Source organism: Lygodium microphyllum, chromosome 6 (assembly GCF_053477565.2).
Source record: "Lygodium microphyllum isolate KBCC chromosome 6, Lygodium_microphyllum_v1.1.10, whole genome shotgun sequence".
NCBI lineage: Eukaryota > Viridiplantae > Streptophyta > Polypodiopsida > Schizaeales > Lygodiaceae > Lygodium > Lygodium microphyllum.
In genome coordinates, this window is record NC_141140.1 from 40,235,680 (window position 1) to 40,261,703 (window position 26,024).

At 43.3% G+C, this 26,024-nt stretch overlaps 1 protein-coding gene and 1 pseudogene across 4 annotated transcripts in view; both read right to left on the reverse strand.

Annotated features, from left to right (window-relative positions):
- Nucleotides 1–23,410, reverse strand: part of LOC148034489 (alpha-galactosidase 3-like) — a 78,767-nt gene extending 55,357 nt beyond the window's left edge. For 2 of the 4 annotated variants that reach the window (XM_087679429.1, XM_087679432.1), the window contains exons 1-2: nucleotides 23,078–23,309; nucleotides 22,225–22,283 (exon numbers count right to left, since the gene is read on the reverse strand). In XM_087679429.1, the coding sequence (XP_087535555.1) occupies nucleotides 22,225–22,283; nucleotides 23,078–23,235 (217 nt within the window). In that variant the 5' untranslated portion in view covers nucleotides 23,236–23,309. The other 2 variants (XM_087679431.1, XM_087679430.1) reach the window with 2 other exon arrangements.
- Nucleotides 6,624–7,416, reverse strand: LOC148034490 (eukaryotic peptide chain release factor GTP-binding subunit pseudogene; annotated as a pseudogene).
- Nucleotides 23,411–26,024: the final 2,614 nt, after the last annotated feature.

The following is a 26,024-nucleotide window of genomic DNA, read 5'->3' on the forward strand; positions in this document are numbered from 1 at the left end:
CACACTTTGACACATTCTGATCGCAGATTCTAGGCTCCATTCGCAGCAGAGATCATGCTGACTGCTGTAGACTTCCGAGGTGTACAGCAAGGTGACATCATCGAGATGGAGATATGTAGACATATAAACTGCACCTGTGTACATATCTATATTCCTTATTCAGCATTCTTCATATTGCAGATCTGCATTCTTCTCTCTATTTCTCTCTCTCTCCTCTCCATGTTCACTCTATCTCTCAGTCTCAGTCTTACACTTCCGCACCGCTGCACTCTGATATGGTATCGGAGCAGCTCAAAGACTAATTGATCGTGGGCAGACCTAAAGAGGAGTTTTCAGTGAGACACAAGGCTGATGCAACTGATTCCAGATGGACAAGGTGGTACTCATACTTCCGAGGTGCTTTATGTGCCAAGTATGGGTTACCATTTACTTTCCGTGCACAAGATTTGTGCTCTTGGCCTGTTGGTTGAGTTTGATACATATTCTTTCCGGATTATTGAGCATGACTCGAGAAAGATGCTTTCTACAGCTTATGAGGAGAATGGAGTCTACAAGTTAAGGTCTCCTTTTTCCTTGACTTCTCTTCTTCTTACTTCACAAACATAATCCGAGCTTTGGCATGCTTTGCTTGGCCACCTGAATTATGACTACCTTCAGAAGGCTCCTAGGGGACAGCTTGTCCAAACGTTTGCCAGACATAGTGGTGAGCCAGCAACCTTGTGTATCCTGCATTCGTGGAAAACAGCATCGTGATGCCATTCCCAACAAGGCTTCGAGGCGGTCTTCAACATGCTTGGAGCTTGTTTCTATAGATTTTTGTGGACCTATGCAGACAAAGTCCCTTAAGGGGAGTTTGTATTTCATGCTTATTATTAACGATTTTAGCAGGATGACATGCACATACTTCTTGGCGTTGAAGTCAAAGGTCTTTTCCAACTTCAAGGATTGGTTGTTTTTCAAGGAGAACCAATCAAGCCGGAAGCTCAAGACCTTGCAATCAGACAAGGGAGAAGAGTTCGTCTCTAATGAGCTTGCCAAATTTTGTGCAAATCGTGGTATTCACCAGGAGCTTGCCAACACAAACACACCTCAAGAGAACGGCATATTAGAGTGGAAGAACAGGAGTGTGATCGAGATGGCTCGCACCATGATGGAGCATCATCAAACATCTCAATGTCTATGGGCCGAGGCTGTGGCTACTGCTGTCCACATCCTCAATCGGTCACCTACTTCAGCCGTAGTTGGTATGACCCCTTATGAGGCTTATTTTGGAGCCAAGCCAAATGCTTCTTATTTCAAGATCTTTGGATGTGATACTTATGTTCATATCCCAAAAACTCAAAGGGACAAGTTTGAAGTGGTTTCGAAGAAATAGGTGTTTGTGGGCTATAACTCACAATCCCAGGGCTACCACTTATACGATTCCATTAAGCAGGATGTCTACACCAGTTGTCATATGTGATTTGTGGAGGTTCTAGCTTCCAAGGGGGATGAGGAGCACCTTGTACTTGGAAATCTCGAAGATAGTTGGGCACCAGAGACTGTTCCTCTTGAACCAGTGCCTCTTGGGGATGCTTCTTCTTCCGATAAGAATTCTTTTTCACCACCGGCCTCCCCACATGAGCCACTACTGGTGGATGTTCTAGAGACTTCAGCAGATGGAGAGCAACAAGGCGAGCTCCGGCCCCCTCCTCGTTGGGCACGTGATACACTCCATGATGCAAGGATTGAGGGGGTCCCTGAGGAGTGGCAGTTGCAAGATGGACTGCAGTGTTCTCGAAGAAACCAAACACATTCCACTGAGCTAGTTTGTTCTAACTATTGTTTGATGACTCGTCTTGTGCTGGATAGGGAGTCCACCTCCATGAAGGAGGCTTTGCAGTCATCACATTGGAAAAAGGCTATGGAGCAAGAGTTGGATGCTATTGAGCAGAATGGCACTTGGGATCTTGTGGCTCGACCCGCTCATAGGAAGGTGATTGGTGTCAAAATAGATCTTCAAGACCAATATCACAGTGATGGTACTCTTGATAAGCACAAGGCACAACTCATTAGCCAAGGGTTTCGCCTAGTGGCCAAGGGTGGATTTCCATGATATCTTTGAACCTACGACTCGGATGGCTACCATTAGAGTTGTTCTTGTCTTAGCCAGCCATAAGAGATGGCCAGTTTATCACCTTGATGTGAAGTCTACCTTCCTCAATGGTGATTTGAAGGAGGATATCTATGTTGAGCAGCCTCGTCAAATGGACAGGTGTACAGATTGAAGAAGGCCCTCTATGGCTTCAAACACGCTCCACATGCTTGGAATGAGAGGATAGACTCGTTCCTTCAATAGAGATTGGGGTATCGGCAACTTTATGTCCACATTTCAAGGGGGGGATGATTTGATTTTGACAGGTGATCGTGTAGAGATGATCAAGGCAACCATGGCAGCACTTCGTGAGAAGTTCGAGATGACAAACATGGGACTTCTCCATTTCTTCTTAGGGCATGAGATGTATTAGACTCTGCTAGGGATATTCATCTCCCAGCAGTGGTATGTGCAGGAGCTCTTGACTACATTTGAGATGGACAGATGCAAGTCCCTATCAGATCCTATGGATCCAAATTGGAAAACCATAGCCCACATTGATTCACCTTTGGCAGATGCTACCTGTTACAGGCAACTTATTGGGTCCCTGATTTGGCTTCTCAACACTCGCCTTGATTTGTGTTATGTTGTAGGTTTGTTGGCTAGGTTCATGACTGAACTTAAAGAGATAGGTTGGCTGGCTACTTTGAGGATTTTGCAATTCCTAAGGGGGACTCCCAATCTAGGGATTTTGTATTCAACAAGTACAAATGGTTCAAATCTTGTGCTTACAGGTTGGAGCGATTTAGATTGGGCTCGCAATGTGGGCCACAAAAGGTCCACGACAGGTTATTGCTTTACCTTGGGTGCAAGCGTTGTTTCATAGAGTAGTAAGAAGCAACCACGGTTGCCTTATCTTTCACTAGGGCAGAGTATCAAGTGGCATCTTCTACCACATGCGAGACAGTGTGGCTTCGGAGGTTATTGAAGGAGCTTGGCTGCCCACCAATAGGTCCTACTACACTTCATTGCAACAATGAAATTTGCCTTGCCTTGGCCCAAAACCCTGTATTTCATGCTAGAATGAAGCACATTGACATATAATACCATTTCATTAAGGGGAAGCTTATACTCCTTATTCAACATTTATCATATAGCAAATCTGCATTCTTCCGTCTCTTTCTCTCTCTCTCTTTTCTCTCTGTGTTCACTCTATCTCTTAGTCTCTATCATACGCTTCCACATTGTTGCACTCAGATACCCCCCTCTCTTCATGTTTCCTATCAAGCCCATTCTACCAGCTTTAAATTTCCCAACATGGCACCACCTATTTAGGTGTCTGTTATCCCTTCTTTACCCAAAGAGGACCGACTAAATGGTTCAAACTATTCACTTTGGTCCTATATGGTGAAATGCATCCTTCACACCTTTGATCTTTCGGAGCTTGTTACCCTACCTATTCCCAGTCCCATGAGGGATTTCCATATGGGCACCACAATGGATCATATAGCCCTATGTGATTGGCTCAATTCTCAAGCCCGATCCTTCCTTTTCATGAGCTTAAAAGCCTCTGTCCTAGTACACTTCAGATACTCAATGTTGATGGCTCCCCTTCTATGAAGGATCGCATCAACAAATTGGAGGACATGATCCCTCAAGAGGACTATCTCTTCAGAAGATATGGACGATTCTCTTGACTCAATTGCCATCTCCAAAGTTCGATGTGTTCTACACCAACCTTCTAACATCTGGGACCCGAGAGACTTCTTTGGGACGAGCTCCCCCCGCTAGCCCTGGATCATGATGAGCAACTCAAAGAGGTTGGTGCCAGTGGATCCGGCTCTAGGAAGGCTTTCACAGTAAGTTCAAGAGGAGAAAAGCAAAAAGTAAAGCCAAAGGCAAAGAAATAGGATGACAAAAAAGAGAACGCTATTAGAATTTGTCAATTCTAGGCATTGCCTAATGTATTTTGTATGGTGTAGACACTTATAAAAGTGTATGTCAACGTAGGATGTGTACACCTAGTGTCTTAGAAACTTAAAGTAGTGACACTGGGCTCTGGAATAAATAAACCTAACTCTAGTTAGTTGGTGTAGGGCAGGTTTGGTCAATCCTTGACCTAAACTAGAGTTATACTTTCACTCTATCTTTCAATTCAGTATTTACTTTACTCTCTTGCTTCAGCTCACATTGTCACTCTCTCGTTTCTCTCTCCTCCACAGCTAGCACCATTTCTCACATTTGGTATCAAAGCAGCTTCTACGTGGGGGTTCCGTTTAACCACCATCAGCCAATGCCGCTTCACTCGAGGTCCTGCTACCACCGGCTCCCATTCGTGAGAGGAAGAGAAGAGGAGCTATGAGCTTCTACTACTGTTATTGCTGTCTCCACCGCCTATAGCCACCACCATCACTGCTACCAACCACCTCCACACTACCCGCACATTGCCTAGCAATGCCACCTATCCCTGCCACCCACCAGAGAATTTGCTGCTTGCACCCACAATCTTGTGCACTACACCTCCTATGCTGCCTCGCAGCGCCACCAACATTGCCACTTCCGCTTTCTCCTGCGCTTCCCTACAGCTCCTCTACTATCCTATGTGCAACGCTGCTTGTCTAGTGGCATTTCTCCTGCAGTCGCCACCTATTTGCCAGCATAACCACCTACACTACCCTATTGCACCTACTCCACCTCTACCCGCAAGTCTATGCCTATGTTGTCGCCGCACTCTCGGAATGACCGCCGTGTAGCCATCCCAAAGTCCTCAAGGAAATACTCTTCTTTCAGGGCCTTCTTAAAATCTTGCCAATGTGAATTTTGAAGGAAAAGATCAGTCACTTTTGCCCTCAAGGCGGGTGTGACAAGGCGAAGGAAATACTTACTCATAAATCCTATTAGTACTCCAAAAAATCCCATCTTGATCTCATACGTCTTCAAATAAGCCGAAACATTACGGCCATCAAATAGCTTCTTTTCATTCTCAATTGTTTCAATCGCCTTAGTCGCGCTGATTGCATTCTCCTGCTCCGAATATAGTTGCCTTTGTTGAGACAACTGTTGTTGATGCAACTGCTGCTGCTGCTGCATATACAATTGTATCTGCTGATTTTGAAGCTGCATATACATAGACATATTCTGCAAAATCTGCTTTAAATCATCCGTTGAAGTACTTGAAGCAGCAGTCAATGATGGAGCTAAAGTAGAGGACAAAGCAGGAATTGTAGAAGAGGCTGAAATTGATGCTGAAGTATCTCCCATCCTGAAATTTATGCGACGCTTTCACGTCGGGTTCACCAAAGATGTCGAAGGGTTTTGAAAGCAAAGTCACGACCACAGAGGACTTTGAATAATTTCAGGATAGAAGGTCAATCTAGCGAGATCACATTCAATTTGAAAGCTCAATTTCAGATAATATGTGACATACAATCAGCTTCATCTGAATGGGAGCATCTCCAATAAACATCTTGACAAAAACTCATGTCATATAAATAGCCTGTCTTTTCCAAAGGAACAAAGAAATCTGAAGTAAGATCTTAGAGGTTGGAATAGGATCAAGAAGACATCTTTGTATTCAGGTACAGTTTTTGTAGATACATACAGCTCTCTTGCATAGATAAAAATTCTGTAACAGCCAACCAGATCTGGTGCAATTTTGCACAGATATACACAGCTCTTGCACAGTCAAAACTCAGTTATATTGACACTGGGTTTACAAAACATAATGCAGCATCTGAAAGTCTGAGGTCTCTGCTTGCAGGTTGTAAATTTCATAGGAATGTGGAGCTTGCAAGGCAAAGCTTTAACGGAGTTTTGCAACTGGATTCAGTGAATGCTTCAGCATATGTGCTTATGTCAACTGTCTATAAGGATCTCCAAATGTGGGAAGATTCTTTGAGAACAGAAGAACTGAAGATAAATGCTGGTTCTTACAAGAAGGCTGGAAAATCATGGATTGAGGCTGGTGAAAAAGTACACGAGTTTACTGTTGGTGATGAGTCCAAGCTTGTGCCAAATGGGATGTTTTGTACAAAATTCCAAAGATTGTCCAAGTAAGTCAAAACGGAAGGTTATATGTCACAGGTTGATGTACAGGGCATTCAGTTTCTTCCTGATGGTGGCAAGAGATTATACCAAAAGATGCATACAGTCGAATAAGGTAGTTGCAGATTAATGCTACTGAATCCAATCTGATGCTGACTACCAGGAAATGCGCTCGTTGTGCCGCCCCCAGATCTTTTGTCTCCGAGAAGATTTGCAGAACAAATAGAATGATGTCCCTTGGAACAGCAAGGTCTCTGATTCCTTTCTCAGTTATGACCAAGTCTGGTTTCAAACTAGCGATCTGTGTACAGAGATTCAATATATGTCCTTGCATTCTGTGATAAAAGAAAAAACTCGTCCCTTGTCAATCTTCTTCTTCTTCTTCCTATTGGGATAGAAAGGAGCCATCTTTTCTGAAGTTTGCCTTTCCTGGAACACCTCCCTCCGCCAATTCCCCAAAAGCTTTTCTTTTTCCAATCCCCTGTTTCTCAAAAAGCGGCCACTCTCACTCCCTTTTTCCTTGCTTTTTTTCACAGTTTTTCCCTTCATCACAAAGAGTAAAGCGTCCCAATTGTGGAAAGTCATCGAAGCGTTCCACACAGATTAGCTCATTTACCTGAATACGAGCCACTACCACCGCTCCACTTTTAACAAACAGCACTTTCTTTTTAATAGCTTTCTTTGTCTTGGGGTCGATCTGGTGTAGAAGCTCAATAATTTTACACTCTTCCACAACCGCATGTATATGAAGGACAGCTTTGTAGCCAGCAGTAAAAATTGCCTTGTGATCCAACAGCTCTAAAATTTGCAGCTGGGCATCAAACTCCACTAAAGAGGGAATAGGCCGAGCTATACTTGATAGAACAAAACCAGGTGATACATCAGTCTCTTCTATGCCAGACAATCAGATCCGAAGGTTCTCCCCTGGTTTGGCAACTCTGACCTCATTAGCCTCTCTCATTATTGTGACAACTTTCACATGGACCTTATTTGTCATGATAAACAGATTGTCACCTCGCATTACTGTCCCTGATTCTATTTTCCCTATCACAACTGTTCCCATGTCCTTGAATTTGTCTATAAGTGGCATCCTAAATGGAGCTTTTGGATCCCTAAGTGGGATCTCAATTGTATCCAAGGCCTCAAAAAAAACAGGGTCCGTCCCACCAAGGGCATGTAGTTTTTGGCACCCTGTCTTTCATGTTGAAACCCAGGAGACCAGATATAGGGAGAAACACTACATCCCTCTTAACGTTATAGCCGCACGATTTCAAGAATGGGCGATTGGTGATGTACAAGAAGAGCAAAATTTATTTGTGCAAGATAATTCCTCCATATGCAGTGATTTTGGGATAGCCCTATATTACAGGAGTGCATATGGAAACAAAGGTGCTTAATGATGGTTCTGCTTATGCAAGAGTCAAAAGCAAGGATGGGAGGAAAGCACTCCAATTTCTTACTGTTTGTGTTAATCATCCTAGACATCGGGATACGCTTCGAGAGTCTCCTTTGGCTCCAAATGCAAGGGAATTCAAAGACCTGGATTTTCAATAAGCACTGCTGTAATGTGGGGCCACAGTAGTGCTGTTCAGAGGATGTACTCGCCTCTTGATGGAATGAAGAATGTATTTACTATTGGTTATTCTCAATTTATAGCAAACAGTTCATATTGGTTTAAGTCTATGGAAGCTATGTGCAAGGATGAACTCATATCTATGAAACGAGCTACTAAGGAACTGAGAGCATTGGGATTATTAGCTGAAAATGAAGGCATTTCAAGCATCTTTTATGGGCTGAATATTAATGACTCTATGGCTGAAATTTCAGCAACTATACATGTAAAAAATGAGGCTAAAAATAGAGTGTTGTCAATACGTTCTTTGGATATGTATGATGTTATAGCATTGTTTGCTCAGCAGGAAGGATTACTCTATCTATCTTAGCATGAGTATATCTCCAAGGTTTTTTAGCGTTTCAATATGGAGGGGGGAAAAACAATTGGGGCTCCATTGCCTCCATATGTGAAACTCAGTGCAAAGGACAGCCCTACATCTGATGATGAGAAGGTTGAAGTGGCCAAGATACCATATGCTTCAGCTGTTGGCAGCTTGATGTATGCTATGATTGCTGCACGTCCTAACATTGCCTTTGCAGTGGGAGTAGTTAGCAGATACATGGCAAACCCTGGCAAAAGGCATTGAGATGCAGTGAAAGCTATTATGAGATACCTCAAAGGCACAAAGGAGTTGTGCATCTGCTTTGGAAAGCAGAAGGCATCTGTTGTTGGCTTTACGGATGCAGACTATACTGGTCATGCGGATTGCAAAAAATCCACTTTTGGGTATATGTTACTTTCACAGGAGGAGCAGTCTGTTGGATCTCTAGCCTACAAAAGTGTGTTGCATTGTCTACTACAGAGGCAGAGTATGTGGCTGCCACTGAGACATGCAAGGAAGCTTTATGGCTCTCACGTCTGGTGGGAGAGCTTGGCATCACAGAGTTACATGTTCTCCATTGTGATAGCTAGAGTGCTATCATGCTAGCATGGAATCCTATCTTTCATGCAAAGACGAAGCACATACAGGTGAAGTACCACTTCATTAGAGATATACTTGACAGCAAGAGCATTGAGCTTGTCAAAGTGCATACAAATGATAATCCTATAGACCTTCTCACGAAGGGTCTTCCAGCAGAGCGGTTTGCTCATTGCTAACAGATGATGGGAGTTGGATAGATATATGTATTTCAACTTTGTACATACCTAGACTTAGCTGATTCTTTTCTCCTCTTAAGGCACATTACCTTTAGATGGGAGGTTGTTGGGAATAAAGGCCCTCGTGCTTTTAAATGTACTCAGGTGTAAATACACCCTTAGCACTTGTACTTACATATATATATATCTATCTAAAAACCTAAAGTGGTACACTCATCATTGTACCCACAAATCATGCACCTCTCTACTCTGCTCTCTCTCACTCTCTGTCTCTCCCTACATAAGGAACACCTACTGTCTCGATCTTCCTGCCTCCCAGTCACTACAACGGCAAGGTAAGAAAAAGAAGGATGATAAGAAATATTATAACAGCTCCTCCTCAAAAGAAGTTGCAAAGAAAAATGTTGCATATAGTGTGGTCATTGAAGAGCTTCCTGACACTGAAGAGATACTTGTTGTAGCCTCATGTAATGATGCAAATATTATGGCAACAGCAGGTGATATGCACATCACCAAAAAGGAGGTAATCGATGCCTTACTTTTAGCTCACGATGGGCTGTCACAATCATGGATAGTGGACAGCGATGTCTCTTTTCATATTACCCCCTCTTTGGAGTCATTTTTTGAATACACTGCAGGTTGCCTAGGCAAGGTTTACTTGGGTAATAACTATATATGTGAGATAGAGGGTGTTGGCACCATTCACTTGGCTCTTAAAAATGGCCAAGAGCTGATTTTGCAAGATGTCAAATTTGTACCTGGCATAAAGAAAAGTCTACTATCAGTTGGGCAGCTTGATGCTAAAGGGTATTTTACTACCTTTAGTGGTGGATCTTGGAAGGTCCATAAGGGCTCTATGCTGAAGGCAGCAAAAGGGGGACTTTATATTACTTGCATTGTAAAGCATTACCTGGCAAGTTCTTGGCTGTGGCTCAAGTCCATTCACAGATGGAGCTTTGGCACAAAAGACTTGGTCATATGAGCCAGAAAAGCCTTCAGGTTCTCTCCTCTTTAGGGAGATTTGATATAAAAGACTCTGGTCTCGAATTTTGTAATGATTGCTTATATGGAAAACAAGTGAAGTCTCCTTATTACACCGGTGTCGTTAAGAAGTCTAATGCTCTTGACTTAGTCCATATTTCAGCCACCAAAGTTTCTAAGGAAGCTATTTGGCTTGGCCGTCTGGTCAAGGATTTTGGTCTTTCTTCAGGTACTCCAGTGCTTGGTTGTGATAGCCAGAGTGCAGTATGTCTGGCTAAGAATGCATGTTCCATGCACATACCAAACACATAGATGTTCGGTATCACCTTATTTGACAGATCTTGGATAATGGTCTTGTCACACTGACTAAGGTCAAAACCCAAGATAACCCTGCAGATGTTCCACTAGGTGTCTTGCAAAGGCTCAGCAAGAGCATTGCATTCGTTTAGTGGGAGTTGGTTAGCTTAAAGATACCACTTCGGGTCTTTAAGTGGGAGGTTGTTGGATGTAAAGTCCCTTCGTCTCTGTGTATAGTCTTATGGATGTGAACACACCCTTCATGTACCCTAACATATAAATACATTCTTTTATTCTTTGTGTACCATCACAAACCATACACCTATCTCTACGTTCACTCTCTCTAACTCTCAGCTCTGCTCTGCAACTCACACCTTGATCTTGCACTCCATTGCGCACTCTCCCCTTCACAATGCAAGTGCCTATATTTCCTTCCTTGCCCAAGGAGAACTGCCTAGATGGTTCTAGCTATTCATAGTGGTTATATAAGGTGGAGTGTATTCTCAACACCGCCGACCTTGGGGAGTGTGTTTCCCATCTCATACCCCATTCCATGGAGGATCCCGCAATGGGATCAACAATGGATCGTGCTGCCTTGTGGGATTGGCTCAACTCACGAGCTAGATCTTTTCTTTTTATGAGCTCGACGGATTTTGTCCTGATGCATGTTCACAAATTGAAGACTGCCATGAAGTTTTGGAAGAAACTAGCGTCTCTCTTCCATCAAAAGACATTTGCACACCGCATATTCCTTGAGAAGAAGCTTTAGATGCTCAACGTTGATGATTCTCCTTCCATGAAGGACCACATCAACAAATTGAAGGATATGCAAGATGAGCCTACCTCTCTTGGCCGAACTATATCTTTCGAGGCTATGGCCATGATTCTTTTGTCAACCTTGCCCTGCTAGGCTTGGAGCATGACGAGCGGCTCAAAGCTATAGGTACTAGTGGATCTAGCTCCACAAAGGCTTTTACATCAAGTTTGGAGGGAGGGAAGAAGGGGAAGCCTCGAGCTAAGAAACACAAGGACAAAAAGGATGATTCAAAGGATTCCAACAAGGAGCCTAAGTACCCCCATTGTGGCAAGGGCACTCATCCAAAGAAGTGCTAGCAAAAGTACCCATAATCAAAGCCCATGGAGGGGTCCAAGGGTTCAAAGGCTACAGCCACTACCACTTAATCCTTCATACACTTGTTTGAGGTGGGAGGATAAAGCACTTGCTTCTTCTTCTTTGGAGAAGCCTTGGCTCATGGATAGGGGGGCCTTTTTCACATGACTTACCGCCAAGATTGGCTTCAGGACATGAGATCCAGAGGGGGATCCATCACCATTGGTGATGACCATAGTTGCCAAGAGTTTCAAAAAGGGCAAAACAAAAACGTGTTTCAGAGTCCTGAAATGGATTTTCAACCCCTGTCTGAAACGACGAAACAAGGAAAGGGGAATCCAAAAAATATAGGTATATATATATATATATATATATATATATATATATAGTCATAAATATACATATATATATTATATATAGTCATAAATATACTATAAATATATGATGGATTAACTATGAGAGTGTGCAATGGAAGAGAAACATAAACACAAAGAGAACCAAAGAGAGAGAGAAAGAGAGGAAGCAAGAGATAAAGGAAGAATATTGCACTAATTGAAGAAGAATGCCGATACAATGGGGATGGACTAATCAGTCCCTATATGCAGCGGGCACTAGATCGGGTTGATGACGATGGCAGCACCAAGCACCAAGAGTCGAAGTGTCGAAGTGTGCACCTGCAAAGGGTCTTAAGGCTGAAGACTAAAGAGTGTGTCTATCTGCCAAGTGGGGGTTGCATCTATAAATAGCAAAAGCACCAAAAGACTCACCGGATTGATCTTGAAGCGGCCATAAATGCTGGTGACCAGCATTAAATGCTGGTCACTAAAGAAGAAATGCCACTAAAATAGGGGAGACCCTAGAAATATCCCAAATGACAATGGCAATGTTTGGCAGGTGTAGGCAGACTATGGAAAGTAAAAACTGGCCTAGGGATGCACACAAGAAGCGGACAAATAAAGAAAATGCACCTAAAGTGCCAAAGCTCCTATGTCTCCATTAGACTCTTACAAGATCTCACAACCAGGAGATGACAAACGGACAAGACTAACATAGGCAAGCTAACACCCCCTCTCAAATCCTAGGAGTATATGAAGACCAAACAACCTCATGTGATGAAGCATAGAAGCCCACGGGAAAGGCTTCGTAAAGAGATCAATTGCGTAGTCCTCCATGGGACGGTAGGCCAATGCTAGCTCAAAATCCACGATCCGCTCTCGAACATAGCGATACTAAACCTCAACATGCTCAATGCGAGCATGAAACTTAAGGCTCTTTGCCAGAGCTAGAGCACTCTGATTGTTGACATACAAGTCCATAGGTCCAAAATGAGAAAAGCCAATCTCTGCCAACATGGAACAAAGCCAAACCACCTCCATAGCGATAAAACATAATGCACGATAATCTGCCTTTGTAGAAGAAAGGGACACAATAGGCTGTTGCTCGTTGTTCCATGAGATAACTCTTGATCCAAGGGAGAAGGCATAACCTATAGTGGACCGGCCCAAATCCACATCACCTACCCAATCAGAATCACTCCAACTAGAGAGAGTAACCCTCCCTCCATACATGATCCCATAGGATTGAGTCCCTTTGTAGACAACAATGCCATAACAAAATAGACATCCGACCGAGTATGCGAATAAGCCAAATGAGGGAACCAACAAGACACCTATAATAGGTGGCATCTAGAAGGGGAGCTCTGGCTGCAAAAAGCTCGGACTCTAGGTCCATGGGGCAAGAAATAGACCGACAATCGGCCATACCAAACTCCAAGAGAAGTTTGGTAGTAAATAAATTTTCAGAAGCACCAAACCATGTGCTACAGCATTCCACAACTAACTACAGCTATTCCAAGGGCATATGCATCACGTTACATGAAAAATCCCAAATTTTAGCTGCAATTTCTGTTGTACATGTACCCACGGGCATAAAATTTGACGTACGCGGTCAAAAGCCCCAAAATTTTTATGCTCAAAGCATCAACCACACATCTGCATTTTCTCTATCATGCATAGAACAGGCCAATTTTGCCAAAATAGAGCAATTTCAGCAAAACCCCAAATTCTACCAAGTGTTGATGTCCAAATTGCATGGACTTGAACCTGCATGTACATAAAATGACCAAATGCTGCACAGATTTTGCCCAAACTGCAAAAGCCCCAAATTGCATGGGGTCCAGTGCGCATCAATGTCAAAAAATTGGGTAAATTTCAGCCCAATTTGTGCATGTACATGAAAAGCCCCAAATGTCGGGGACAAAATGTCACAAATTCCTGCAATTTCTGAGACAAATATCATTGTTGCATCTTGCTCGCATCGAATTTGGACAAATTCCCAAATTTTCCAAGTCCTGTGTGCACTAATTTCAATGAAATTGAAAGAATTTCACTAAAATGTTGAAAGCCCCAAAATTCCCAAGCAAATGTGCACTGACTTTGCAATTTCTAAGTCAAATTGTCCAATTCTGCGTTAAGATCCCCAAATTCGAGAAAAGCCCCAAATTTCTGGGCCTAAACGTGCACAGATTTGCACACTATGCTTGCACCCACGAACACCTGGAGGAGAGGAGGTAAAAGCAAACTCAAATTTTTTTAAAAGAAAAAGGAGAAGAATTGCAGGTCAACAGCCGTTTAAGTCCGTGACCTGTCGCGCCTGCCAAACGGCCGCCCGTTGGTCGCCCATCAGCTATTGCCTGTCGCACGCTATCCGCTACCTACTGCCCGCTTCTATTGTTAGTACTGCAATCGTCCCGTTACACGACCGATGCCCCGCTGGTCTTATCTCCTCGCTGGAGCCTCACGTGGCGCCTGCGACTATCCACGATGCCTCCCAACCTACTTGTCGACTGGTCCCGTCAGGCAAGCTGCGTTAATTCTGCCGACTATTGCCCGCCAGCGACTCTTGCTCGCACCTAACTATCTGCTGATGCTCGTCGGGTCCACCTGGGACTCGTGCAACACCTGAGTTGTCTCTTGCCCGCTCTAATACCAGTTTGTAGTGACGGGTTAGGCACGAAGATCGAGACAGTCAGTGTTCCTTACACTCTGAGAGACCGAGAGAGTGAGAGAGAGCAAAGTAGAGAGTGTGCATGATTTGTGGGTACCATAGTGACAGGAAACGGCCGGAACGGTCCCCCCGGCACGTGGAATCGCCGTCCCCGGCACGTATCCATCGTGGACCGCATTTTCAATTGATGGAACATTCCCTGTCTAAAACGGGACAGGGAACGCCACGTGGCACAACTTACCTGCGGCCGGCCACCCGTTGATCCCGCCTGGACAATCTGCAATCGCGTCCTGCTCTCGCTCTAGATCGCCTGCGCCCGCTCCAGTTCACCTGCGCCCAGTGCTGCTACTCCCGCCTGCGCCCAATTCGCCAGCATTGTGCTCCCAACCGCCTTCTTTCTCTTCCTTCTTCTCTTCCTTCTCTTCCTTCTCTTCCTTCTTCTTCTTTCTCCTCCCACCTCCAACCTCTTCCTTCTCTTCTTCCTTCTACCTTCTCTTCACTTCTCCCTTCTCTTCTTCCTTGTTCCTTGAACCTTCTCCCTTCTCTTCCTTCTTCTCCTCTTCTCTTGAGTCTTCCTTCTAAGTTCTTCTCCAAGTTCCAAGTTCTCCTCTTTTCTTCTTCTTCTCCCTTCTCTCCTTTTCCCTTCTCTCTCGACTCTTGAGGGAGTCTCAACTCTTGAGCCTTCTCCCTTATCTCGAGCCTACTCTGACTTGGCTGCACAAAATTAAATGTGGTCATGATAAAAAAAGCATGCCACTGATGTATCCACCTCTTCCTTCTTATTGGGATCCCAACTAGCATCAAGTGTGCTTTGTCTACGTGCAACATGTGGTGTTGTTGATGCCATGGCCGATGCAATGCCTGCAGTTGTCACAACTCTATAGAAACAGAATTTGTATCATTTTTCGTTAATTTGTCTATATAATGATTTATTAAATTTATTTCCTTTGCACTAATTAGATATAAAGAAAAGTGCATTGGAGCTCGCCACTGATGAGTGGTCACAGGCTATGGTGGACCCACGCGGTGGGTTAGAGAAAAGATAGTTCACACTTCCACCTATATGGCCTGATTGGGCGCCTATGACCAGAACTCACGCATATCAGGATTAGACTCGCACACAGAAAAGATTGATGCCTTGAAGTGTGGGCTACATCCACCAGAACAAACAGTTACAATCAACAAGATGGCATGATCATGAAATGCTTGTATAATGTGCATGTGTGGGCTGAAAGCTTGAAATGCACATTTCTTTGCGTAGGAAAGTCACATGAAGATTCTGATACCGTTTTTGCGATGTACACGGAAAAAGCTTTCATATGACACCCATATTGGGGGGGTCCCTAAATTTTAGGAGATCCCTAAATTTTAGGAGGTCCCTAAATTTTAGGAGCCTCGAATTAGCCTTAAAATGCTAGTCCTAAAAAATAGGGATGTCATTCTAAAAATAGTAAGTTCTGTACTCTGACTGTGCTTACTAAATTTGGTTGTTTCTATTCTTGATAGTATTCTGCCCAAAAAGGAAGGCCATAGAGAAGAGACAAGTGTCAAGACACTTGTCACACAAGTTTCCAAGTGTCCCACCACTTGTCACATCTCATGACATGTGGCTGGACACTTGTCTTGTGCTACTCCACTTTCCCCTTTTGTACTAGCTCTTCCCTCTCCTATAAATAAGAGCTCGTTTTTCTTCATTCAGCATCATTTTTCTTTGCTGTAAACTCATGTACAGCACCCACAGATAGCCAGAAATTGGCCCCATCCATCCCCATCATCATCCCCCACTTCTCCATTATCAAATTCCTCCATATTCCCTCTTCTATCACTACTATTTTACAGGACAGCAAGCCTGTAAATTCATTACAGCACCTCCTTCTCAAGCTCTTTCTTCCATTTTAGCAACAAGAAGCAAGCCCTATCCATGTACTACTATTCAACGATGGAGAAAGGCTGATTTCCCCTCTTTCTTCTCTCATACTGTAAAGAAATCAGTTCTTATCATTGCATAATAGATAATGCATGTGTGTTTGTACATCTTTGCATGATCTTGTGTGAGAGTGAGAATTACTTCTCCTCACTCTCAGGTTGATTGTAACTGAGCTCTTCCCTAAGGGACTTGGGTTAAGCAGAAATACATTCCTTCGGGGGGGGTTGCCCATCTTCAACCCTCAATCTTGTCTCCATTACTTTTACATTTTCATGGCTGTAATTTTGCGAGTAATTTTCATTTTCAGCTTTAAGTGTTCATTCTCTTTTATATTAAATCTCGAAAACAAGCGAATATCATAATTGTTAAGCATACTACGTTATTCGGGGCGTTTACAGCAGTAGGTGTGGAGGTAGCACTTCTTGATACTGACCCTGCTCTAGATACATCTGATGGGGATGGTGTCACGAAAGTTGCAGGGTCAACTGCAACACGTCGTGGTCTAGATGCAAGATAAGCTTGTTGACCTGCTACACGGTCACGAAGCTCCCTTTGCTTCTCCAAGGTCACATTCGGACAAAACTGTACCTCTGAATTTGGTTCATGTAGGAGATGAGCTTGGACCTGATTATGCATAAATATTAAAATGGAACAAGTGGCAATTGGTATTCCATATTCTAATATTTAAGTAACTTTGAAAAATTAAAATTAATAAAAAATTGAAATACAAATGCTCGGCTCAATGGATTACCTTGTTTACTCCACTAGTTCGCTTGTATGGGCAAAGCTTGCACGTCCATGGTCGAGATCCTCTACCACTCAAAGGGCGGTCAGCATTTACTTCTTCCCACCATGACCAATCATCGGATCTTCTTCCTCGACCACCAACCCGACGAGCAGGGTGGGAAGATGAAGCCATTTATGATTTTAGGCTGAAAATTGAAGGCTCAAGAGTCGAGAGAAGGAAAATTTTTAAATTGATGTGCAAGAAGATTGGTGAGTATGGCCCTTCGTATGTACCTCCATCATCAGAGACTTTACATACCACTTTGCTTGACAAGGAAAAGCGCCTTGTTGAGCAAGCAGTAGTGACTAGAAAGAGCATGTGGGCTAAAAATGGAGTTTCCTTGATTGCTGATGGTTGGAGTGATACACGCAAGCGATCCATTCATGGTATGGTTGCTTATTCTCGTGGGGAAATGTATTTCGTATCTTCGCATGACGCATCTGTTAGAGATCACAGTCCCAGGTCAGGCATGTGCAGTCGGCTGCACAGTCGGACTGTACAGTCGGACTGCCACGTGGCAGTCCGACTGCCTACAGTCCAGTTGGATGCATTTAATGCAGCCGACCTGTCCTGTTTGTGCCCTGTTTTTCTGGCTATAAATAGCCGACATCCCCAGCAGTCTCCCACACTTCTCTGCTCGCAGATTACAGACCGGTGACACGCGCAGATTCCGTCTCTATTCGCAGATTTCAGACAGGAGACAGTGCAGACTGCAGCGGACTTCGAGGTGAACAGCAGGTTGCATCGCCGAGGTGGAGACACGCAGTCCAGCGCACTGCGCCCGTGTATATATCTGCATATCTTTGTATTCAGCACACTTTATACAGCAGATCTTCATCTTCCACTGTCTCTTTCTCTCTCTGCGTTCTCTCTCTCTCAGTCCTACGCTTCCGCACTACTGCACTCTGGCAAATCTCTGTGTTTTTATGTTGCTGCCTGCATTTTCTGATTTTCTGCATTATTTTAATGCTGGTGACTGCATTTAATGCTGTTTTGTCTGTGTTTTGATTTGCAGCACTTCATGCTCCTGTACATTGGGCAACAATGCTGTCAACCTCTATCTGTGGCTAACAGCTGTTGTCATCTCAATTCTTCCAAATTGTGCAGACATTTTGTGATCAGCTTCCCTTAACACTACGTTTGAACTCATAGTCTATGCAACTTGTGTTGTGCTTGGCTGTTCTCTCTCTTTTTTTGTGAAGATAATTGAATTGAGTAGCAATATTTACATCAGACCATCAGGTAACAGACACAAATCAACCCAAAAGACTACCACACAAAAAGGACAGCTGGAGTGGAGCGAACAATATCCAGCCAAGGAGCAGCAATGTTAGGAAGAACCAGAACAGCTGAAACTATAGAGGAGATCTGCCATAATACTTAACCACGAACACAGGCCACATGACCATGGATGCTTAGAATCAAAAATAAAGGCATTCCGAGTATGCCAAATATGCCACACAGCTATCCATCGAAGGAAATGGAAAAGGTAGGAATAATCTGATTGCAAGGCGGACATAGAAGGCATCCTTCCCATAATCCACGAACGAGCTGAAATCCGTTGCTGAGTCACTGAGAACCACACACAGGAAATAAAACTCCAAATCTATCGAGCAACAGGGCAAGAGACAAAGAGATGAAGCAATGTCTCATCACATGTAGTGGAAAATACACGAGCATGGGAGATCTTGCGAGCACGCAACACATCCCCAATTGAAAGACCCCCAATAAGCAACCTCCACATGAACACTTTACCTTGATAAGGAACCTTAGACTTCCAGACTTGGAGGAATCTTTCCTACCACTTCTTTTTTATGTCCCAAATATGCCATACTTTATTGGCCTTTCAAGTGACCCATCTCTTGGCCTCGACCATCCAATGATAGATCCGATTAGCTGAACCTTTCTCAAAATCATTAGGAAGCACAAACATTCAATCCCGCCAAGGAAACAATGGCTATAAAGCAGGCAATGGATAGAACCTCAAAAGCTTCTCCTATAAGGATGACCAAATGTCATGATAGCCACGAGGCACCTGAAAGTGTTGACGAATGCGCCAAAAAGAATAAAGACGGAGATGCCCAGAAATGACACGATCATGGACTGTCTGCAACCCCAAGCAAGCCATCCAATTAAACTTATCTCACTACAAGTCTTTATCAGGCCAATCCAACAACTTGGAGGTAGCCAGCACTTCCCCTTGCAGCGAATTCTCCTCCTTACAAAGATTAGGAGGGCACCAATCTACAAAATGCAAAATCTCCTGCTAGGATGCAATCAAATGAGAAAGGAGAAAAGACTGGGAGACCTTAATAGGCCTCGTGGAGTTTAGCACATGCCACCAAGAAACTTGAATAACCATGCAACCATGCAAGATACTAGTCTTTTCAATGAAAAATTTTGCAATATTTAATCAGGGATGACTCTATACACATAGTGCCTATAAAAGTGCAATTCTCAAAGTAACCATATGGAAATTAACATCCAATAAAGCTGCTCCCCCCCCCATCCTTTGTACTCTCTCTCTCTCTCTCTCTCTCTCTCTCTCTCTCTCTCTCTCTCTCTCTCTCTCTCTCCCCTTTATATTCTTTTCCTATCCTCTCGGGATGGTTACTCCCTACTATTCCACTAATGACAAACTTCACGGCCCTAATTACTTAACTTGGAGTGTTGTTATGAATGCATGGTTTGTACAAAAGCAATTGTGGTATGTTGTTTTTGGAGCTATTGAACGTCCTCGGCCTCCCACCCCTCTTCCTGATAATTGGGACCAGGACAACCACGAGAAAGTTGTGCTTACATGAGATTCTAATGATGCCCATGCATATTCTGCTCTTCTCCAATGTATCTCTAAAGAGGTTCTACTAGCAGTCACCTCCTACAAGATAGCTTTAGCAATCTAGGCAAAGCTTCAAATGTTGCATGAGGCTCCCTCATCCATGCATGCCATTACCCTCTATGAACAGCTCCAACAGCTGAAGTTTGAGTCAAAGGATACTACCCGGTCATTCTTGCTTCATGTTATATAGGTACAACATCAACTTCCTCAAATGCAATCTACCCTTTTGGAGGCTCATCTTGTGGGGGACTGTGCTCTACAAACTCCAGAGTTTGATAGAGAATTCAATGCTATGCGCCACATGTTATTGACACCAATGAACTTTACATATATGTCCTCAATGTTGCTTGCGTATGAGGCATCTTTGCGGTTACAAGGGAGGCTTCCATCCTAGTATGGTGGCTCCAATGAGGCATTTGCCACTTCAAAGAGGGATGATAGGAAGAAGAAGTCGAAGGCCCAATGTTATCATTGTGGTTAGAAGGGGCATTTGTGCGAGGATTGCAAAGAGTTAGCAGCTTCGAGAGGAAGAAGAAGGAGGAGAAGAAGAAGAAAAGCAACATACAAACTCCTCTATTGAGTTATCCACCTCCTCCAACTCCGACTAGGTTCTTCACGGAAGGGGTCACATTCTTTTGATGGAGGAAAGGGCTTGCCAACCCCTCCTGTTCCTTTCTAGTGCAGGCGATGCAATCATCCCTCTCGATTCTACAATACCTGTGAGGGAGTGTGAGAGGGTGGTGAGGTGGGACTGAAAAGCCCTTATAACAGGGTGGTCATCTATGCTACTATGAGGCATTGTTGAGAGACACTGAGAGGTGCTATGATTCTTCTCTATTTTCAGGTCTTAGTACAACAGACACTGACATCAAGTTTCTCTCCGAGACACCTTGGTGGTGGATTGATCGCCCACTGCTTGGATATCCATGGTTCTATTCTGGTGGTCTTTGTTGTATGGACTATGATGAGTCATTATCATTGTATCATTCTATTGTATCAAATCAACAATGATCTAAGAGAGGGCGTTAGCAATCCACTCAGCTCATGAGTGAGTCTCGGCATGTGCTTTAGTGGGACAAGTATTACTGATAATTTTACACAATTTTTTATTTGTCATTATGATTGTGATTTTGGCATATATTGCTGGCCAACCAGCATCAAATGCTGGCCGACCTAATCACATTGTTGGCATATCTCTAGCCTATTTATGTGGCTCCCTCCTCCACAATCTTATCATTCATCATTTGCAAATTCCAATGTATGGCCTGTTGGAGAGAGGGAATCGGTGCCAGTGCCCATGCAGCCAGTGACTCATGGTTGTACTCAACTGTCTCATGTTTGGTATATGGATTCCATTTCCTGAGCATATCTCTGATTTCTCCATTTGCAGTGTTCTTTTGTTTTTCTCTTTTCTCACTCCTCTCATACTGTTCAGTCTATCATAGCAGTCTCTTACACTTCCATCACTCTACATCCACTTCTGACACATAGCAACTACTGGTAATTGCAAGGTGATTATGCCTAGTCATTGCCTGACAGTTCCAACTATGTTCTCTTCCATTTATGCTTCATTTGAACTTTCCAAGTGCAATCCTTATTGAGTTTGTCCCTGCTGCTCACTCCTATGCCTTTAGCCTACGAGTTCTCAGCAGTCAAGTTATTGTCTTGTTTAAGTTCCAACCAGCAATCAAGGTCAGCATTTCTAAGCTGCAGTGCTGGATGTGAAATTTGCATCATGAGTTCGTCTAGATGGACTCCTCCACCAAGTGTACCATTCTTCAACAATCTTAAAGAAGCAAATACTCCTTGTTTCACAGAGGTAGATTCCTGCACCAAGTGTACTATTGCTTGGGATGGATCTGGGACTCCATACCATGTTAGATTTCCCTCCCTTCATATCCAATTTCAGTTAGTTCTTTTATTCAAGTTTTATTGGAAGCTAAACTTTACAAGTTCCCCAAGGGAAATCCGGACCATCCATCTCCTACCCCATACCCTTCCTCTTCCCCATAGTAACATGGGATGGATTTTGAGGATGGGGATGGGAACAGGAACTGGAACGGGACAGGGACGGGGGCAGGAATTGCCATCCCTTGTTACCATGAGAGGGGGCTCTAACATGGGGATGGGACTGGGACAGTATGGGGATGGGATGGGACTGGGACTAGGATTGGGAAGCTAGAAAATGGCCATCCCATGTTACTATGCCCTCCCTGCTCCTCCTCAATCGGAACTTTCATTCAATTTTCCCAATGGTCCAAGATTCCATGAAATGAACAGATTGTTAATGTAACAATTATACCATTCACATAGGGTAAACCTTAGTAACTGGTAGAAAGGTACTGATTTCAAGACATGAAAGTGAAATTTTTTGTAAGTGTTTCAAGGACCAATAAGCTATTGATCACCTCTTTCAAAAACCATGCGTGTGTTGAATGGTTGTACCTGTTTCCTTGATGAGATCCTCCGTTATACCACAACCGAAGAAGTTCCAACTATTCCATCTGTCACCAGAATACAAAGGAAAGAAATTAGAAGCCCGATAATGAAAAACAAATAAAAGAGCGGGTAATACAAGAGAGGGCACAACTGAGTGAGTGAGAGCAAAATAGATACTTTGAAAAGGCCAAACTACTTAGTATCTGCACCGTATGCAAGCATAAACAGAGGTCAAAACACTTAGTATCTTCACCACATGCAAGCATAAACTGAGGTGAAAACACTTAGCATCTTATCAACATGCAAGGATAGAACTCAGTAGCTCCAGGCAATTACACTTTTTCTTCCGATTCAGGAGCTTGATCTATTTCCCCTACTTATTCTGACCCTAATTTATATCTGATCTGTTCCTTAATCACAGGAGGGGCGAACAGCGTCTAGCACTCCATGTGAAATTTCTCTTATTGAGAATGAAACCGGAATTGAAATATGAAAGTGCCACAAAACACTCAGTATCTTCACCACGTGCAGCATAAACTGAGGTCAAAACGCGCAGCATCTTCACCGCATGCAAGGATAGACCTAAGTAATTCCAGACGATTGCAATTTCTTCTTTCCAATTCTGCAGCTTGATCTATCTCCCCTACTTCTTCTGACCCTACTCGAAATTCGATCTGTTCCGGGGCGAGGGCGCGGGGGGCGGAGGGAGACCGACATCTAGCACTTCATATGACATTTCTTTTGATTGAAATTGACAAAGAAACTGGAATTGAAAGAGGAAAATGCAAGCAAATATCACTCAGAATGCTTCTGCTTGACTTGTTTGCGAAAGAGAAGGTAAGATAGCGAGGGTACTAACCCCATGGGGGGTCTGAGTCCGAGTCCATTGTCGAGCTGGAGGCGGGATCGCTCGATCCAAGCGTCTCCGGCGTAATGCTGCAGGAAGAGAGGCAAGCAGAAGAAGAAGCAAAAGAAGATGCAGCAGAGGATGGTCAAGAGGGGCGGCCTAGGCATCATCTTCCCGCAGACACTCTCTCTCTCAGCATTCAGCTCACTGCAAGACCAAAAGCAAAAACGATGTATGGCCTCTCACGTACATGTTTATATCATCACTTGTCTCTGTCCCTTTCGACCTTCCCGTCCTTCGCCCGCTACCATCATCAACACGCATCTGCATATCCTATCAATAATCAATCTATAATGCGTGGACGTACGTTTCCATTAGTAGAATAGAATATACAGCAGTGCTGTATACATCATGGCTCTATGCCATCTGTAGTAGCTTTTTACAAAACGTTTTTAAAATCCAATGACTCCTCTATTTTTCCTAGGAAAGCCAGAAGTTGGGTTTTGAGATCTTAAGCCCGGTTCAGACAATGGCGCACAGATGCACGCTTTTTTTGCACTGTGTGAATATATCTATCGGCCGGCCATAAGTATCACAAGTTCTTGCTTGGATTGTTGGTTTATGTGGCTAGATAAAGCCTGCACAATCTTGGTAGGGGTTCAAATCTCATGGCTCCTTTTTATTCCGAAACGGTAATGGGCCTTGTCCGGTACATTAAGTCGGACATGTATATCTTCGCACGGAAATCATCTTGACGAATCCCTTTTCAACACGTCAGCATCACGAGCCTGCACTTATGTGGCCGTCCGCACAGTCTGAAAGAATGGCCTTGTTTCTACATAGCCATATATACTTGAGGGTTACTGCCCTCACAATGTTTATCACAAACATTGTAGCTTTACCTCTTTTTGAGTGGTCTCCAAAAAGTGCTATCCTCATGGTGATGGACTCATTGAGGTTGGCTCCTTTTATCCATCTCTTAATAGCTTTCCAAACCGATCTAGTTTTGAGTAATCCCAAAATAGGTGGATTATTGTTTCTATTTTGCTTCTACACCACACACAAAATGGGGAAGCCTTGAGGATCTTGGACATCTTATCTCTAACTGGGAGCTTATTCAGAGTTATTCGCCATAGTAAACTATTGAGTTTGTTAGACTTAGTTGTTTTCCAGGCATGTTATCGGAGGGGTTTTAGTCAAAAGGTCACCCGATGCACCACCCGGGTCAAATGCCCATAGCATCAACTTGTCGCTTATCATGCATATAAGAAGGCATCCCCCTGGATCATAGATCAAAATACTTAGCATTTGTACAACTCTTGAGCCATACCTAGTATCCCCTCTAGGGTCATAAGGCCTTGGGTGTGTATCATACACTAGAGGTTGTTAAATCTCCATATACATGATGCTATCAATGCACCCATCAACAAATGCATAGCAATATGCCTGCTCTTTCGAAGTCGAGCGCATGAAAATCTACTTATACTAACAATTGTATACCATATCAAACATAAATTGAGCCTCACTTGCATCCAACACATGCTGACCATTACCAAAAAATAGCGAAGCAGTCCATATCTTGAAGCATCTTTGAATTGCCTATCAAGGCCTCTAATAAAGTATCTGAAACAGTTTTCAGTTGTGGAGCATTACATCTAACATTCTTTAAAGGCATATCCTCGAACTCATAAACTGTCTCAGAAATGATAACTTAATCCTACAAATCATGTACATCCAACACTTTGTCAATCTCCCTTTGAGTCCTTGCATCAAGTAAAACATGAGCTTCATAAATCTCTTCAGATGCATTAAGAAATTCTACATATACATTGGCTAGATCTTCCACTACAAGATCTTTCAAGGCATCTACAGACACTAGACTGTAGCTTATATCCTAGCTGCTTGCCCTCTTGCTTGCTATGCTCGGGAGGTAATTGATTGCAACTTTAGGAGGATCCACACTTTTTCTTGTCACTCTCTTAGATATCCCTGCATTGTCTTCATCTCTCTTCTATTTCTCTTCCACAAGTACATCTGTATTTTATTCTTTTGCAAAATATGTATCTATCGGTGATTCCTAGCCAATTATGTCACGAATGTCTTGCCTTGCATGAGACATTTCACTATTAGTAACTTTTCTCTTTTCAGCTATATGTAAAGCATGTGTCCATATTACAGCCTTTGGACCAACCATCACTTGGCCAGGCATTCTATCCAATTGTAGACCAAAAGTAGAAGCGTGTACAGTCGCATAAGCATTTTGGACAGCCAAGTCTTCCAACAACTTTTGCATACCTCCCTTTCCAAAATTCAAAGCAAGAGGCAATCCCGTTTCTAGTGCATGGATCTTGCTATCTTTCCAAAAGATGAGCTATCATACCAAGGCTTCATGATAAGCAAAACAATCCTTCGTTTCATTCCTTCCTTTCATGCTGCAAACTATCACACCACATTCAACTTTTCCCTGCTTTAGGGGTTGTTGCCTGTCCCCTTTCCTCTTGTCCTTTCTCATCCAATTTTGCGACCTTCAACTGAAGATCCCATATACCTTTGACCAATTCATCTAATACATCTTTCTCCCTAACAGTGGGAACAACAGGTGTAGCCATAGGGTTACCACTGAAGTGAGTGGCTTACTAGATACATCAAATGTTTTGTCTGTAACAGTGGGCAAGCTAGATACATGCAATCTTTCTCTTCTTCTATGTTTTTTTACCAGTGTAGTAATAGCTTCCTTAACATGCCTCCACTATGTTTTAAGCCATGTCTCTGTAGTATGATCCTCTAACAAATCATAAAGCTTCTTTTGAAGCTTAGGATCTACCGCTTGTAGAAACAATTCAATTTTCTGACTTGCAAGGGCTTGCTATTCTACAATATCTAACTACTTAAACCGACTTTCAAATTGTCTGAATAACTTTGTGGCCACAAGACCCTTATTGGGTTGTAGAATCCACTC